General features: G+C 57.2%; 1 protein-coding gene across 1 annotated transcript in view; it reads right to left on the bottom strand.

Annotated features, from left to right (window-relative positions):
- Nucleotides 1-15,906, bottom strand: part of SNED1 (sushi, nidogen and EGF like domains 1) — an 81,502-nt gene extending 65,596 nt beyond the window's left edge. Inside the window, exon 1 of the mRNA XM_044913636.1 lies at nt 15,694-15,906. Within this exon, the coding sequence (XP_044769571.1) occupies nt 15,694-15,906 (213 nt within the window). The remainder of the gene's footprint in view (nt 1-15,693) is intronic.
- Nucleotides 15,907-16,150: the final 244 nt, after the last annotated feature.

Raw genomic sequence — 16,150 nt, 5'->3', positions numbered from 1 at the left:
GTATCTTCCTCTTAGTTTTGCTGTGAACTTAAAACTCTTCTAAAAAAAATAACAATAAAAAATGGGCAAAGTTGAATAGTGAATAGGCATTTCTTCAAAAAGCTATACAAATAACATGAAAAGATGCTCAGCATCATTAACCATCAGGGAAATGCAAACCAAAACCGTAGCTGGATACCATGTCATACCCACTAGGATGGCTGGAATGAAAACAGATGGGCAATAACAGGTGTTGGAGAGGATGTAAAGACACCGGAGCCCGGATACACTCTTAGGGGGATATAAAATGGTACAGCCACTTTGGAAAAGTCTGGCAGGTCCTCAGGTGGTTAAACAGAGCATAACTCTGTGCATCTACCATTCCATGGTAGGGGTATATCCACACACAGCTGAGAGAACCGAAAACATGTCCACAAGGAAACCTGCACACAAATGTTCACTACAGCATTATTCACAATAGCCAAAGAGTGGGCCAATGCCTGTGTCCATGAACTAATCAATGGGTAAAGATAAGTGGAATATTAGTCATCCGTAAAAAGGACTGGAACACGCCACAACATGCATGAACTTTGAAAATGTTACCTTAAGTGAGAGAAACCAGACACTATAAACTATATGATTCCATTTATATGAAATGTACAGAATAGGCAAATTAATAGAAATAGAAAGTAGATTAGTGATTGCCTAGGTCGGGGCAGAATTGGGGGGCTGGAGAATGACAACTGAGGGGTACAGGGTTTCTTCTGGAGGTAAGGAGAATGTTCTAAAATTGTGGTGATGAATTACGATTCTAAATACATGAAAAGCCGTTGAGTTGTAAGAGTGAATTGTATGGTATGTGAATTACATCTAAGTGGAAGGAGGGAGGGAGCGAGCAAGGCTGGGGCGCGGGCATCAGCCTGGAGCTAAAGGCTCCACAAGAGGGTGGCCTCCCCTGTGCATGCCACCCCACTCCTTGGGCCCCCCGAGGCAGAGAACATGGTCCCCTGACTCATGCGCAGCGCTCCTGTAAGGGGAAGACAAGGTTGCCGTGGGGACAGGAAGCTTAAGGGACCTCGTGGGTGGGGTCTGAGTGTGTCATTGTTGCCTGCCATTCTGCCGGGAAGTGTTGGGGCCTCTCCTTCTGGGGATTGCTGCACTTGAGAGATAAGAGAGAACCACAGCCCTGCCTCCAGGCTCTTCTGCAGAAACTGGGGGAGTCCAGGAGTCACCAGGCCCTCGAGGCGTCTCCAGGGCAGCAACACCCCCTGCCTGACGCAGGGCCCAGCGGAGAGCTTGCAGAAGCCAGGGTGATGCATGGGGGTCTTATGACTCTGGCCCAATATCCCCATTTGGGGTGGGTCAACTTGAACTTGACCAGTAACCAGGGAAGGGCCCAACAGGGTGGGTGGCCAAATAGAAACAGCACAGACACTAAGTCATCTTGGTTTTATGTAAAAAATGGCAGCTACCCTTTTGGGGGACCTCATCCTTCACTCCAGTGTCCCAAGTCAAGCCGTTGGCTCAGGGGGCCCTGCGGTCACAGAGGGTCCCCTGAGCGTCCCTGGAAACCTGCCTGGTTTGCTGATGGTCCAGCCTAGCTGGAGCCCGATGCCGTCCCCAGGAGCCCCAGCCCCAGGAGCAGCCCCAGCTCCAACGGGGTAGCCTGTGGAAAGGTCAGCCAGTGCTCCGGGCCGAGAAGGGACTCTTGACTAGACACGCCCGGTTTTTACTGACCTTTGGTCTAGTTGAGGGTCAGCAGACTGTTCCGTGAAGGGCCAGATAATAAATATGTTTGGCTCTGGGGACCACATACGGTCTCCATCACATACTCTTCTTTGTTCTTTTGTTTTTGTTTTTATAGCCCTTTAAAAATATCAACAACATTCTTAGCTCAAGGGCGATACGCAAACAGACCTTGGGCTGGGTTCCTGGGCTGTCCTTTCTGGGCCGCCGGTCTGCCGGGCACGGGGGGCACTGCTCGCCCTGCCCGCGGCCGCTCAGAGCTCAGTATGGACACAGCCCTCCCGCCAGAAAGCCGATGCTGAAAAAGCCTGCCAGCTCCCAGCTGCCATCGGTCTGCCTCCCGGAAGGGCACAGCCCATGCTTGGGGCCTGCGAGCCTGCGCACGCACTGCGGCCACTGGGTGCAGTCTGGGTCACTCTCGGAGGGGCCCACGGGAGGGGCGTTCTCCGATGGGACCGATGGGGACCAGGCCACTGGTGGAGGCCTCTCCCAGGCAGATGCTGCCTCTGGGAACCCCTCCTTTTCCAGAGATGGCACCCCAGCCACCGCCAGCACCCGGCGGAAGGAAAGGCCTGGGTGTTGCTGGTGCGGAAGCTCCTACCGCCCCCCAGGCTTGTCTCCCGTGGAAGCTGGGAAGGACCCCCGACCCCTGCAAGGCCCAGCTGCCGATACTGCTGATTGCAGCCTGACCAGCACTCCACCGTATCACTACAGTGATTTTCTGGGTCATCCGTGCCTGGTAGAGACCCTCCCTCTATGTCACGGGCCACCGCGCAGTAGTACAAGTGTCCAGTGACCGTTCCACGCTCTCCACCGTCCACTGGCACCTGGCATCGCCGAGCCCTGGATCAGCCTCCCCAAACTCCACCCCAGAGACCTCTGCCTCTGCCGCCCGTGGCCCCGCTCTGCGTACCGGCCAGGCAGCTTGCTCACTGAATGTGGCCGTCCCCAGCCAGGATTCGCCTCCTCTTGGCTGTCCTTCGGTAATGACCAGGGCAAAAGGGAGGAGACTGATACAGGGTCGTGCAGGCCTATGCTGAGCGCTGGGGGTTCCGCATTGTTTCTGGGCACGACGGCGCACCTCCCTGTCCCCTAAGAACAGCACAGGCCAGCCCCAGGGGCAGCCCGGCCGAGAGGGGCCTCCGGGTTCGAACGAAACTCTGGCTCAGCCAGCTGGATTTGCTTGTTGGACCAGCACGCTCCTCAGTCATGGAGACATGGGTCACTTGGTTGAGTACGCTGTTCACTGTCATCTCTGGTGGTCCACAGGGGCCAAAGTGGGGGCTGTAATGGGTCTGTATAAATTTCACTCGAATGCCCCTGTTGCTTTTGCTCCTAAACCCTGCAGGTGAGAGGTCGGTGTGTGAGTAGGGGAGTGGGGAGAAGGTGAGCACTAGGGTCGGGCAGGCTGTGGAGGGAGCGACCCACCCAGCACTGGGCAGGGACCACCTCAGACCTGGGGGTTCGGGCATCGGGAAGCGTGATGGTTCTTCACCCCTGGTCCAGCCCCTGGCAAATCCCCCGTGGCCTCCCTGTGCCAGGCAGCACGTGTGGGGGCCACCTGCCCTGTGCTGGGTTTGCATCCCTGTTTGTGTGCTAGAAAAATGGAAAAGGCCCCGGGACACAGCCAATCACAAATGGTTCTGCTGACACAAAAATGTGTAAACACAGAGAGGGCTCAGCCTCGTTTCGGTCTTTCCAACACGAGTTCACGCCTGGCCTTGGGTTATGCTCTGTGTGCTGAACACGGCAGCAAATGTTCCGGGACACGGCCCACAGACCGCAGTCGGACCGTGTGGCAGAGATCCACATCAGTGTCAAATCTCAAACCCGAGGGGTCTGTGCCTCTCGGGTCGTATGTCTGTGTGTGGGGCGAGGGTGAGCCACGGAATGTCCGTCCAAGGGGGTGGAGATGAGGGGGTCAACCATCCCCATCCGCCTGAGACCAAGGGGGCTCCTGGGCCTTCCAGTGCTGAGACCCAGAAGCTTCCCGGTAAAGCAGGGTGAGAGGGTCGCCCTAATGGGAGTCACCGATTTGGCCCATTTACCGCCTCTGTAATTATCGGTGGTGGCGTCAGAGATTAGCAGGGCAGTCTGAACTCCTCGTGGGGGTCACGATGGACAATAGCCTGGCCTTAGGCGACATCCTGGCTGAAATAACAGCCCCTGGCCTCTCTGGGACTGGTGCGCGGCTGGCTGCACCTGCGACTTGGGGGCCAGGCAGAGGTCCCCACTGTGGGACAGCCTGTCACTGCTCAGAGCCCGGCGTGTAGTAGCCTTAGTTAAATGCATTGTGAGCCCAATCACACCGATTTGGTCCTGGCCTCTGCGGTCTGACTAATCGGAGTGACGGATGGAATGGCAGAGCCATGTGAAAATTTGAGTTTGGCCAAGAACACGTGGGGCCGAGGAGGTGGATTGTGGGGAGAGGCAATCTGCCATGCGTCCTGAGTGCCTGGCGTGTTTTTGCTGGGAATGCCAAGAATGCAAGCTCGGTCTGCTCTCCCGGGGCTGTATCTCAGGGCTGTGTTTGCAGAGATCAGCCCTGAGGGATCGAGTGTTGTGTCCCTTGTGGACAGAGGGCAGGTTTCCCCAAGCTCAGTGTTTCTTGGCCGTGACACACGCCCACAGCGGGGGGCCCCTCTGTGCCCCGTGGGACTTGGGGAGCAAGGGGCTCCGATGCAGACACTGGACTTCGCTGCCTGCTGCGCCGCGAGGTGCGGCATCTGTGCTTCCAAACCAGGAGTCTGGGGTCTCCGGCCAGCAACCCCAAATCCGTAACAGGCTAACATGAGCCAGGGAGGAGGGCACAGCAAATCCCAGACCTCCACAGTTTCATGTTATAACGACCTTGAAATTGTACATAAATTGGAAATTTTCCTAGAAAAACACAACTTACCAAATGTGAGGAGAATGAGAAAACCTATTTTTTTTGTATAACGATTGAAGACATTGAATTGGCACAAACTCTCCCAGGGAAACTCTAGCTCCAGATGGCACCACCAGTGAGTTCCAGCAAACATGTAAGGAAAAACTCCAGAAATACATCAGCCCTTCTGACTAGAGGAACTCATTTCACGAGACTGACACAGTCGTGATACTCAGATCAACAAGGCCAGTACCTGGATGGACAGCAGGCCAATCTCACTGACGCCAAAAGTTGCCACAATCTTCAAACTGATTAGCAAACAATCCAGCAATATATAAATAGGAGAAACAATTCATCACTACCAAGTTGGATTTTTAAAGAAGATTTATTTATTTATTTTAGAGAGACAGAGAGAATGAGAGAGAGAGAGACAGAGTGCATAAACAGGGGGAGGGGCAGAAGGAGAGGGAGAAAGAGTCTTAAGGTCTTAAGAAGATGCCACGCTGAGCATGGACCCTGCAGCGGGACTCAGTCTCCTGACCCTGAGATCATGACCTGAACCGAAACCAAGAGTCAGATGCTCGGGACGCCTGGGTGGCTCAGTCGGTTAAGTGTCTGCCTTCAGCTCAGGTCATGATCCCAGGGTCCTGGGATCGAGTCCCGCATCGGGCTCCTTGTTCCGCAGGGAGCCTGCTTCTCCCTCTGCCTCTGCCTCTCTCTCTCTATCTCTCATGAATAAATAAATAAAATCTTTAAAAAAAAAAAAAAAAAGAGTCAGATGCTCAACCAACTGAGCCACCCAAGTGCCCCCCGAAGTTGGATTTTTTTTTTAAAGATTTTATTCATTTATTTGTCAGAGCAAGAGAGCACAAACGGGGGAGCGGCAGGCAGAGGGAGAAGCAGGCTCTCTGCTGAGCAGGGAGCCCGACGCACGACTTGATCCCAGGACTCTGGGATCAGGACCTGAGCCGAAGGCAGACACTTAACTGACTGAGCTACCCAGGCGTCCCGCCAAGTTGGATTTTTGTGAGGAATACAAGCTAGGTTTTACATTAGAAAACCATTAATTTAATCAGTTTAAATAATCAATTTAACAGATTAAGGGAGAAAATCACATGATCACCTTACTAGATATAGAGATGGCATTTAATAAAAGTCAACATCCACTTGTGATAGAAACTCTCAGAATACTAGGAATATAAGGGAACACCCTTAATCTGATCAAGGGTGTCTTCAAAATAAACAAGAACAAACGTCGTGTTTAATGATGAAATATGGAAGTTTCTTTTTGAGATTGGGAACAAGATAAGGATCCTGCTAACACCATTTCCACTAGACAATGCAGTGGAGACCTGAGCTAACACAGCAAGGCAAAAAAATGAATCAAAAAGTAAAAAGATTCGACAGAGAGGAACACAGCTGCCGTGAGTTGCGTGAAATATGAACGTGGTTGTAGAAAATCTGGAAGAATCCCCAGATAATTTAGTAAAACTAGTAAGGTGCTTGGTTTGGTTGTTAAATATAAAATTAGAAAATGTAAAAATAATCAACTGTGAATCTACATACCAGCAATAAGTAGAAATTAAAGACACCATTAACAACAGTATAAAAATATCAAGTACTTCAGAATAAATTTTTAAAAAGATGCACAAGACTTCTCTAAAATCAATTCTAAAACTTGATTGGAAACATTAAAGACAACCTCAATAAACATAGAAGCACACAATGTTCCTGGATTGCATGACTCAATGTTGTAAAGATACCCATTCTCCCACATGCATCTATATATTCAATGCAGTCTCAAAAATATCCCAACAAGTGTGTGTCTGTGTATGCGTGTAACTCGATAAGCCAATTCCAAATTTTATACGAAAATGCAATGCCAAGAATGACGGAGGTCCTCTTGAGAAGAACAGGACAGATGGGCTTGCTGTGACAGACCCGGAGATCGCCCATGATGCCCCCGCCCTGGAGAGCCGGGAGCCAACCCCCACGCAGGACACTCGTTCAGACAGCAGGGGCGCTGTGGAGCAGCGCGCTTCTTTCCTGAGCCGGGACCCTGTACTTTGGATCTCCTGCCACACACAGAGCCCAGCTCCAGGTGTGTTCGACACCTCATTGTGAATGACAGAACAATTCAGCAATAACACTGTTGGAGAATATATTCCTGACTTTTGGGGGTGATTTTTGAAATAAGGCACAAAACCCTCTAACCACAAAAACAAAGACGGACACATTTTATTATATTAAAATTAAGAACGTCTATTCACCCAACGATGCCATTAAAGAGAGTGAAATAAGGCACAGAACGGGAAGAGAAATTTACAGTGTTTGTGACCTGGGTGTGTCAAGAACTCCCACAGATCAACAGGAAAAAGGTAACACAGACAAGAGGGGAAGGACTCTACGAACGAGAAAATCCAATGGTCGGCGAACACATACAAGATGTGTTCAACAACATACAAGTGTTCAGTCTCACTGATAAAAAAGGAAGTTAAAACCATGTTAACAGGCCAGTATACAACCACCAGGCGGGTACAAGTGCTGGCCGGGGTGTGGTGCAGCGGGAGCACCCACAGGCCGCCGGGTCTACTACAGCTGAAGACAGGTGCACCCCACGGCCCGGCGGTCTCACTCCATACAAATGTGCACTGAGGATACCCAGATACATGTTCCGGAATTTTCACACACAGCATTGTTAAGAAGAGTCTAAAACTAGGAACTCCAAATGTCCACCACAGTCAAGCAATTGTTGTCTCTTCACATAATTAAACAGCAGAGATGAACTAAGATGCTACCCCAAACACAGGTGGGCGGCCCTAAACACAATCTGGGGCAAAGGAGGCAGGTGCAAGAGAATGGACTCCCCGTGCTTCCATCAGATGGAGTTTGCAAACGATCTTAGGGATGCGTGCTGGGAGGGCGGTGAAGCGGGGCCAGGGTGTCATCATGAGGGGCACGGAGGGGCTAGGGGCCGCTGTAACTTGTTGGTGGGTCCACTGAAGCTTGCGCTGCATTTGTCCCTTTGCGGCACATTTCATGGGTCTCCTCTTCTGCATGTGTTTAGGAAAAGAGTTAAGGGTGAGAAGTCACAGGTGGAAAAGGCACCTGTGGATGGGAGCGGCAGAGACCAGGCAGTGGGGGCCCCAGGGCTTGGGCTGGAGCTGTAGGTGGCATGGGTCACCTGCCGGTGGGACCAGCCTGTGCTGCCCTCCCCGCATCCCTTAGCTGGCCTGCTCCCCACTGTGGCTCCTGCAGGCAGACCGTTGAGTTTTTCTCCTCCTTTGAAGTCAAGTCCAGCCCCCAGCTGTGTGTGGTGTGTGCAGAGGCCTCCGGCCTGCCCCCATCCCAGACTGCCGCTGCCCTCCCCGCCCTGGGGGTGTGGGCCTAGAGCCTAGGGCCAGGAAGGAGGCAGAACAAGCCGGCCCTGTTTCCCTGCCAGGGCAGGGCTGGGGCCAGGACCACAGCCGAGAAGGCGGTGGGGGCCCCGGCTTGTGTGAGCAGGCTGCCGGCAGGCGCTCTCACCTGGACAGGAACCCCACTGGGCTTTCTTCATCCAGATGAGAACATCTGCACATCCGGTGGGGGTTGGGGGAGTGGGCAAGCTGGACCGGAGGGTTGGGTGCCACAGACCCAGAGCGGGGAGCTGGGGGGTGAGGGGATCCATGTGGTGGCCCTGCCCATCCCCCACCAGGGCCCCCTCCTCCTTCAGGGCAGGGCAAATGCCACTTCGCGAAATACCAGCTTTATAGTATTTGTCTACGTGCAGTAGTACTTTATAAAACATGTGATGCGGAGACTGAGGAGGGAGGATTAGAGCCGGACTCCCGGTCAGACGCGCCCCCTGTGACAGGTGAATGTCCTAGCTGAACAAGGTAGCTTTAATCCCCATCTGGGACTTAGAGGAGTGAGGATCCACCCACATGCTGTTTAGCCACTGACTTCCCAGAACCCTGACCGTGGTCCTGGGTGTTTGCTGGGCCCCCGGGCCCAGAGCATCCACCCTGCACCGGCTGGCCATGAGGACCTGAGGCCTGTGTGGGGGACCCACCCAGCCCTTTGGGGCTCTCACGAAAATGCAGGGAGACCCCAGGAGCAGAGAGGAAGGAGGACCTGCTGATTTGTCCTCCTGGGCCCTCCCCGTCGACGCCCCTGGCCAGAGCCTCCCTGTGGCCACCCTGTGGTCTCCCCAAGCCAGGCCTCTCCCACACAGATGCTGCCTCTCTCCTGTGCAAGGACCGGCTGCCGGAACCAGGCTGCCCCTGGGTGTCCCAGCCCCGGGGGGGACTCGTACACAGGCTGCCTCGTGCGGCCGTGTGGTGGGCAGAACTGAGAGCAGGGGTGGGCGGCCGGCAGTTGCACCCTCCACACCCTGCCTGCACCCTTCTCTGCCGGGCGGGCGCCAGAGGCCCGCGGTCAGTCCGCGGAGGGGCTGTTCCCATCCGCGTGAGCAGGCCAACGGTCCTGGGAAGGGAGCTGCTGGTCAGCGTCCCTGGGGCGGCCCCGAAGCCGCCCCACGCTACAGGAAGTTGCAGCGACTCTGTGAACTGCAGGGAGGCCCTGGGGGGAGGAGCAGCGCCTGCGTGCATGTGTGCTCGTGTGTGCCTGTGTGTACGAGTGTGTGTGAGTGCACACGTGTAAGCGTGTATGTGTGTACAAATGTGTGTGTACAAGGGTATGTGTGTGCCTGTGTAGGAGGGTGTGTGTGGTGTGTGTGCATATGAGTGCGTATATGTATGTGTGTAGGAGGGTGTGTGTGGCGAGTGTGTGCGTGTGTGCAGTGTGGCGTGGGGGCTGGCCAGAGGGCGCCCACACCTTTCCTGCAGGCCCAGGCCGGCCCCCCACTGGTTCAGGAGAAGCACAGAGGGACGGCACTGGTGGCATTTCCGACTTGGATAAAACCAGGAAAGAGCGGAAATGTCCTGGAGAGTCTCTCGGAGGCAACTTCCAGCCCAAAGTATGTGACGTGTGTCTGGCCGGTCCCGGAGCCGGGAGCTCAAGGGCTCGCTGGTGCCACCCTTGCTGGATGGAGGGGCTGCTCTGAGTGGGGCCGTGCAGGCCTGGAGGGGAGCCAGGGACCCCGAGGCCACAGCACCCCAGCTCTGCAAACAGCATATCCAAAAGGGCGGGGCCTTGGTTCCTGCTTTGACTTCTCTGCCAAGAATAAAACAATAAAGCCCCTGAGGCCTTTTATAAGCTTGTTTTGAAAAATGTAGGCATGTTTTTTATTTCCTGGCGGCTTTCTGGGTAATTAGGATTCCTCCCACGGCACAGTTGGGGGCTGGAGTCCGGCTTACGGGGCAGCGAGGGGGCAGGGCCCCTGGGGCTCACAGGCCAGGCGGGTCTGAGCCCTGGAGAGCCAGAAGTTGCCGCACACCCAGCCGGGGAAGGAGGGGAGGATGGCCCTTGGCTGAGCGCTGGGAGAGAGCTAGAGCGGGGCTGCAGGGGCTGCAGGAGGAGGACCCCAGCAGATGGGGAGCAGGGGAGCCACCCTCAGGGCCCACTTCCTCGGGAAGAGCAGAGAACGGGGCCCGCCCCCCCTCCCTGGGCTAGGGGGCTGGAGGGGGGGTTCCCCTGGAAGACGGGGCTGAGGGGCAGGCGGACCTCAGCGTTGGAGGAGTTGCCCCTCCCTCCCGCCCAGGCCAAGCCCTCCTGGGCTGGGAGCCCCAGCTGTACTTCCTGCGGTGTCCTCCCCCTCCACGGCCCTCCTCCAGAGGCTCCCTGCGGCCACCCTCTGGTCTCCCGTTGGCGCGCTGCCCGCCGCCCCACCCGCAGGGCCTGCCTCTCCGGTGTCCCAGCACCTGTGCCTCCTCGTCCCTCGTCCTGTCCCTGCTGTGCTCTTCTCTCTCCTTCCTGTGTAGAAGGCAACTCCCCCCACCCCCACCCCCGGCAAAGCCACCTCTCTGCCTCTCCTGGGGTCCACCACGACCAGGTGTCCCTTCAGGCCCGGAGCCCAGCTCCCCAGGGCCCCTGGACGTGCCTCCCCGGGCGATACAGTCCCACAGCCCCTGGGCACCCATTTCCTCCTCTGCGCCCATCACCAGCCTGAGCCGCTGCCTTCCTGCCTCTCCTGAGACCTTGCTGCCCCTCGGCCTGGTCCTCAGACAGAGGTGTCTCCTTTCGGCCACCCTGCACCCCTGCAACCCCTGTGGGGTCCGCTGACATCCCATAGCTACCACAGTCGAGATGCACCCCAAATGCAAACCTGGCGTGTCCCTGCTCCCCACATACACCCAGACTCTCGCCCTGCCAGTCCCTCTTCTGGGGACAGTAGTCACTCCTTGGGCCCCAGCTTCATCCCAGACCCCGTCCCCAGCAAGCCTCTGAAGCTGCCTGTGCCCATGCTCCCTCTGACCAGAGTAGCCTACAAGGGTCTGAGGGACTGTGCTGGCTTTGGTCTACCCCCGGACCAGCTCGGAGGACAGTGTGGTCCCGGGCTGCTCTGCTGCGCGGAGGGTTTGGGGTCAGGGACCCAAGCCTGGACCCTGTCCCGTTCCCACTCCTCCCACCTGCACTCAGCCTGCGCAGTTCAGACTTGTGTCTCAGCTGAGTCCTGGGGCTGGGGAGCAGGGCAGTGGCTACGCACACAGTAGGTGTTTAGTGAACGACTCGCCTCACTTTGTAAAGAACCAGTTTATGGATGTTGAGGCTCTAAGGCTGCCCTCCCCGCCCCCGAGACGAGGGATGGGGAGAAACCAGCCTGTTACCTTCCCCCCTGCCTGCTCACTGACCCATAGGAGCAGCATCCCCGGGGGCCAGGAGAGGAGGGTGCCAATGAGGATGCCCTTCTGGGTGGCAGGGGGCAGTAGGGAGATGCATTCCTTCAGACCCAGTCATCCCACTTGGAGGAATTTATTATAAGGAAAGGACGGGAGCCCCGTGTAAAGGCATGGATAGGGTTCACCTATCATTAATTCATGGGGACCACTGAGACCACCAACTCAGTCAACAGTCAATGGAGCAACCCATTCAAATAATCATGATCGAGCCACAGGATGGAATATTAGACCGTCCCCAGAAAGCATGTTTCTAAGTTTAAGGCATGGGGAATGCTCATGGCATAAAATAGTGAAAGAAATACGGGAAATAGGAATTGTATGAAGTGGCAGCCCCAGATTTGTCTTGTAGGACCCTAAGTATGCTTGAAAACAGATCAAGAAGAATTTCAGCAAAATGCTGAAAGTGCTTATTTTTGGACGGTGGGATTATGGATGTATCAACCCACTGATCAGAAAACGAACAACAGACATCGGCAGAGCAGCTTCCAGGAGCTAGCTCTCTTCTGGAAGCTGGGACAGCACAGTGAACAAAATAGAAGTGAGTTTGTTTTAGAGGGGAGGAGGGGCAGAGGGAGAAGGGAGAGAGTCTCAAGCCAACTCCACGCTGAGCACAGAATCCAGTGTGCGGCTCGATCCCGTGACCCTGAGATCATGACCTGAACTGAAACCAAGAGTCGGACGCTTAACTGACGGAGCCCCCCAGGTGCTCCCAGAAATGATTTTACTACTAAAACCAAAACACCGCTGCTATTTCTTGCCTCAGTGCAAGGGCTTGGTTGAGGATGTGGAATGAATGAATGAACACGTCGATGCAGAATGAATGCACCAGGTTCTGATGGTGAGTTGTGTGGAGGGACAGGGTTTGGCAAGCTGCTCGCGTCTAGCTCCAAAGTTCTGGCTTCATGCTAAGGGGCGGGAACCCCGGAGTCGTTCCCAGCTGGCCAGGCTGGCCTCCCGGGGGCCGGGTGTGCGTCCAGGTGCGCTGGGCAGCACACACAGAAGGCTCTTCTCAGCAGGAGAACATTCAGGCATTCACTCTGCTTTGATAGAAAAACTGCAAGAACACAGCAAGGAGCGTCCTCCTACTTGATCCACACTTACACGCCGCTCGGATGTGCGCCGGGTGCGGGCTCTCCCCTCCTCTGTCTGTCTGTCTGCCTGCACACAACGTTTCCTGAGCTGCCTGAGAGCAAGGGGCAGACACGACGACCTCTACACACGACCAAGGACACTCTGTGCTGGAAGCGCACGTGCTGAGCCCGAGTCAGGAAAGCGAAGTTGGATGCGGTGCTGCCCACACGGCTTCCCTCATTCACATGTGTAATCACTGTTGACTCCTACCAGCCGAGCTCCCTGGCTCCCTCTTTATCTAAAGGATGGAAACCTGTTGCTACCGTTCTTTTCAAGCTCCAATTGTCCCCGTATGGCCAGAGAGCCCCTCTGATGGCCTCTGTGTCCCCCTGCCACATCCCGACCATTCTTGGAGCGCGTCTTACTTCGAATGTGCTTCATTTACAGCTCCTTCTGCACTTTCCCTGCCTGGGCCGAGTCGTCTCCACAGAGCCCTAGTTCCTTCTGGGGAGACTGACATTTGGCAACCAGGAGCCGAGCACCAGGAGAGTGCTCAGCGCTATGGGGCAGCGTAGCTTCCATTTCCCTGAGCGGACAGAGCCGGGAAATGCGTCTGCTGTGTGCACGCACGTGTGCACACACACGCATGCACACAGGTGCCATGTCCACTGCCTCCTATCAGAAGACATAAATACATGCTACAAGTTCATCCTGATGTGGCTTGCAGGACACACAGGTCCACAGGCGGGAGGCGGACACCAAGCAAGGAAACAACCAAGGTGGGGTCAGGGGCGAGCACAGGGGACAGAGTTCGGGAGGGTCGTGGGGGGCCCTTGTCGAGACCTGCATGTCTGGGGAAGAGTCCCCCGCCGCAGGAATAGCAAGCGCCACCCCTGAGCGTGGCCTGCTCTGTGTGGCTGGAGCACAGGGGGCTGGAGGGTGTGCAGGGGGCCAAAGCACCCAGCCTCGAGGCCAGGGGCAGGCAAGGGCTGAAAGGAGAGGCAGGATCTCATTCACATTTGGCAGTGCTCCTACGGGCAGGCTCGAGGGGCAGGGCCAGGAGACCAAGGCCAGCCAGGAGGCACCTACACGCATCCCGGCGAGTGGGGACGGTGGCCAGGCCCAGGGCTGGGACCGCGCAGACGCTGGGAAGTGGGATGTGTTTCCAAGGCCTCGACAATGAAGGGACAAGGGAAAGGAGGGAGGCAGCAAAAGGCGACAGTGGGTCCAGGGAGGAAGCTGGACTTCTGTTTGGGTCCCACTAAGTTTGAGATGGAAGGGTGAGGAGACAGCTGGACAGGGTGGTCTAAAGGCCCTGGAATTGGTATTCTGAGCCTCAGTTTCCCCATCTGCCCTCCGATCGTCCAGGTGCAGGCACTGGATGTGCGCGGGAGGCACTGGCCAGATTGCGTGCTATGGAACAAATACCTTCCCTTCTCTCTCCTGCCTCCCACCCGCTGCCCTGCTCCTGCATGACCACAGCGCCCTCACCGTCCTGCCAGGCAGGTGTCGGGCCCTGCTCCCTCAGGAATTCCACTGTCTTTCTCACTGAAGAAAGAGAAGGCACAGCGTGCCCACTGTGTCCACACGGGCACGTGTTTTTCCGATACTCTCTTTGTTTCAGGAAAAAGCTTTTATGAAGATATATGTTTTGTTAGCGGCCATAATGTTCGTTTCTAATGAAACGATTTGTTTTTCTAGTAGATCTTTCCGCCTTAGAGCCATTTCTCCCAGTTGTTTTGGCAAGGGTAGATGTTTTTGGTGAGGCTATTAAGAGGGTCAACCATTTTAATAATATTTTCACCTGCGACTTTGATAGGAAGGCTGAGCCTGGCCCCGATGCTTACAGAATCTTTTGACAGTGTTCTGTGAAAATGGTGCCAACCTGAGTTGTCCCGTTTCTAAGATGCAAGGGCCTCCTCTGGCCCCTGCAGCCCCTGAGCACAGCGCTGCGCTGTCCACCACGTACTGCTGGAAGTCAGCCCTGGCCCAGGGGGACTCTCAGCAGGGTGGCATCTACAGAGAGGACGCTTGCCCCTCCCACCCCTGCCATCACCAAATGCTGCTGCCCAGGTGCGGGGAGAGGCCATGGCCAGGCTGTGCCGTGGCCACTGGTGGAGGGAGCACCTGATGTTGGTGGAGGCCACTGGGACAGAGCTGGGTGAGGATGTCCATAGTGCAAAAGATGTGAGTGGTGGTGGAGGTGGCCGGCCTTGAAGGTGGCGGGGAGGAGAGAGCTGACAGAGCAGGAGGCCGCGTGGATGGGGGCATGCAGGGGGTGGTGCTGCGGGGGGGACGGTGCTGACGGCAGTGGTGGTGGATGGTACTGAAAATGGCCGAGGTCGTGCCTGGGGTGACGGTGTGAGACGTAAAGGGAGGTACCATCAGGCTGGCGCAACACTTTCCCAGCCTCCATTCGGGGATGGTGGGTGCCAGTGCCCAGGGGCCCTCCTACAGTGAAGGTGCAGGACAGTGATGAGACAGAATGTTTCGTGCCCTCTGTGGCCCAGGGTCCCACCCTGGGAGCAGCAGACACAGGACCAGCACCCGGGCCTTGTCCTTCAGCCTGAGCAGTCCCTGCTGTCCTGAGCCCCTGGCCCCAGAGCTCGCACTCCTGGGAGTGACCGGCTCCTGGACTCAGGAGCTCTACTCAGGGACTCCACTCAGGGACACTACTCCGGCTACCGCCACACCCAGAGGTGGTCTGCCGAGAAGCAGGCCCTGCCCTGACTGCCTGGGGCAGGGGTCCCAGCCTCCCGGCAGGGCGCCTTAGGCGTCAACTGGGGCGGGGCCTAAGTGGCCAGGAGAGAGGAGGAGACCTTGGCAGGCCCGGGGAGGAACTGAAAGGGTCAGGTGCCCTACTCGGGAAACGAGGCCCCGGAAAGCACGTGGCTGCCGCCACACCGCTGTTCCCGAAAGAACCAGGACAGGGCCAGGACCCCTCCACCGCGCTGGGGACCAGTCGCGGGGCAGACGCGGTCCGCGCACGCTGCCCAGGCTCCAGGCGGGTGAGACCCGGCCGGGGCGCGCCGCGCTCCCCTCGCCCAGGTGGCCCGACTGCAGCTCGAACCCCACCCCCGCCCGCCTCTCCCGCGGGCCGCTGTCGGGCCTTGGCCGCCGGCGGGAGGAAGCGCTGTCCTCATTCCACCTCTGGCCGCCGCGGTGCCAAGTTGCTGGCGGCGGCGGCGGGAGTCGGGGCGGCGGGGCGCAGCGCCCTCCCCGGCGTCCCCGCAGCTCGAGGTTACTCACGTAGAGTCCGGAGTGCTCGGCGCCGAAGAACGGGAAGGGCACGGAGAGCGGCCGCAGCCCCGAGCCGCCGTCGTCCTGCTTGGGGGTGACAGCGTCGCCGCGCTCCGCGCCGAACGGGTAGAAGTCGGCGAGGGCCACCGCGCCGCGCACCCCGCGCACCCCGAGCCCCAGGGCCGCGGCCAAGAGCAGCGCCCAGGCGGCGGCGCGCTGCATCGCCGGGGATCTGCGGCCAGGACGCAGCAGAGCACAGAGGGGCGGGAGTGGGGACGGAGCGGGGGCGCAGCGGGGGCGCAGCGGGGACGGAGCGGGGACGCAGCGGGGACGGAGCGGGGACGCAGTGGGGGCGCAGCGAGGACGGAGCGGGGACGCAGCGGGGACCGAGGGCTTGGCGGCGCGTGCGGGGCTGGAGCCGGCGGGGGCGGGCCGGGTGCGAGGAGCGCGGCGCGCAGTCTGTGGG

The sequence above is a fragment of the Neomonachus schauinslandi genome, chromosome 3, assembly GCF_002201575.2.
Source record: "Neomonachus schauinslandi chromosome 3, ASM220157v2, whole genome shotgun sequence".
NCBI lineage: Eukaryota > Metazoa > Chordata > Mammalia > Carnivora > Phocidae > Neomonachus > Neomonachus schauinslandi.
This window is presented reverse-complemented; position numbering and strand designations above follow the sequence as displayed.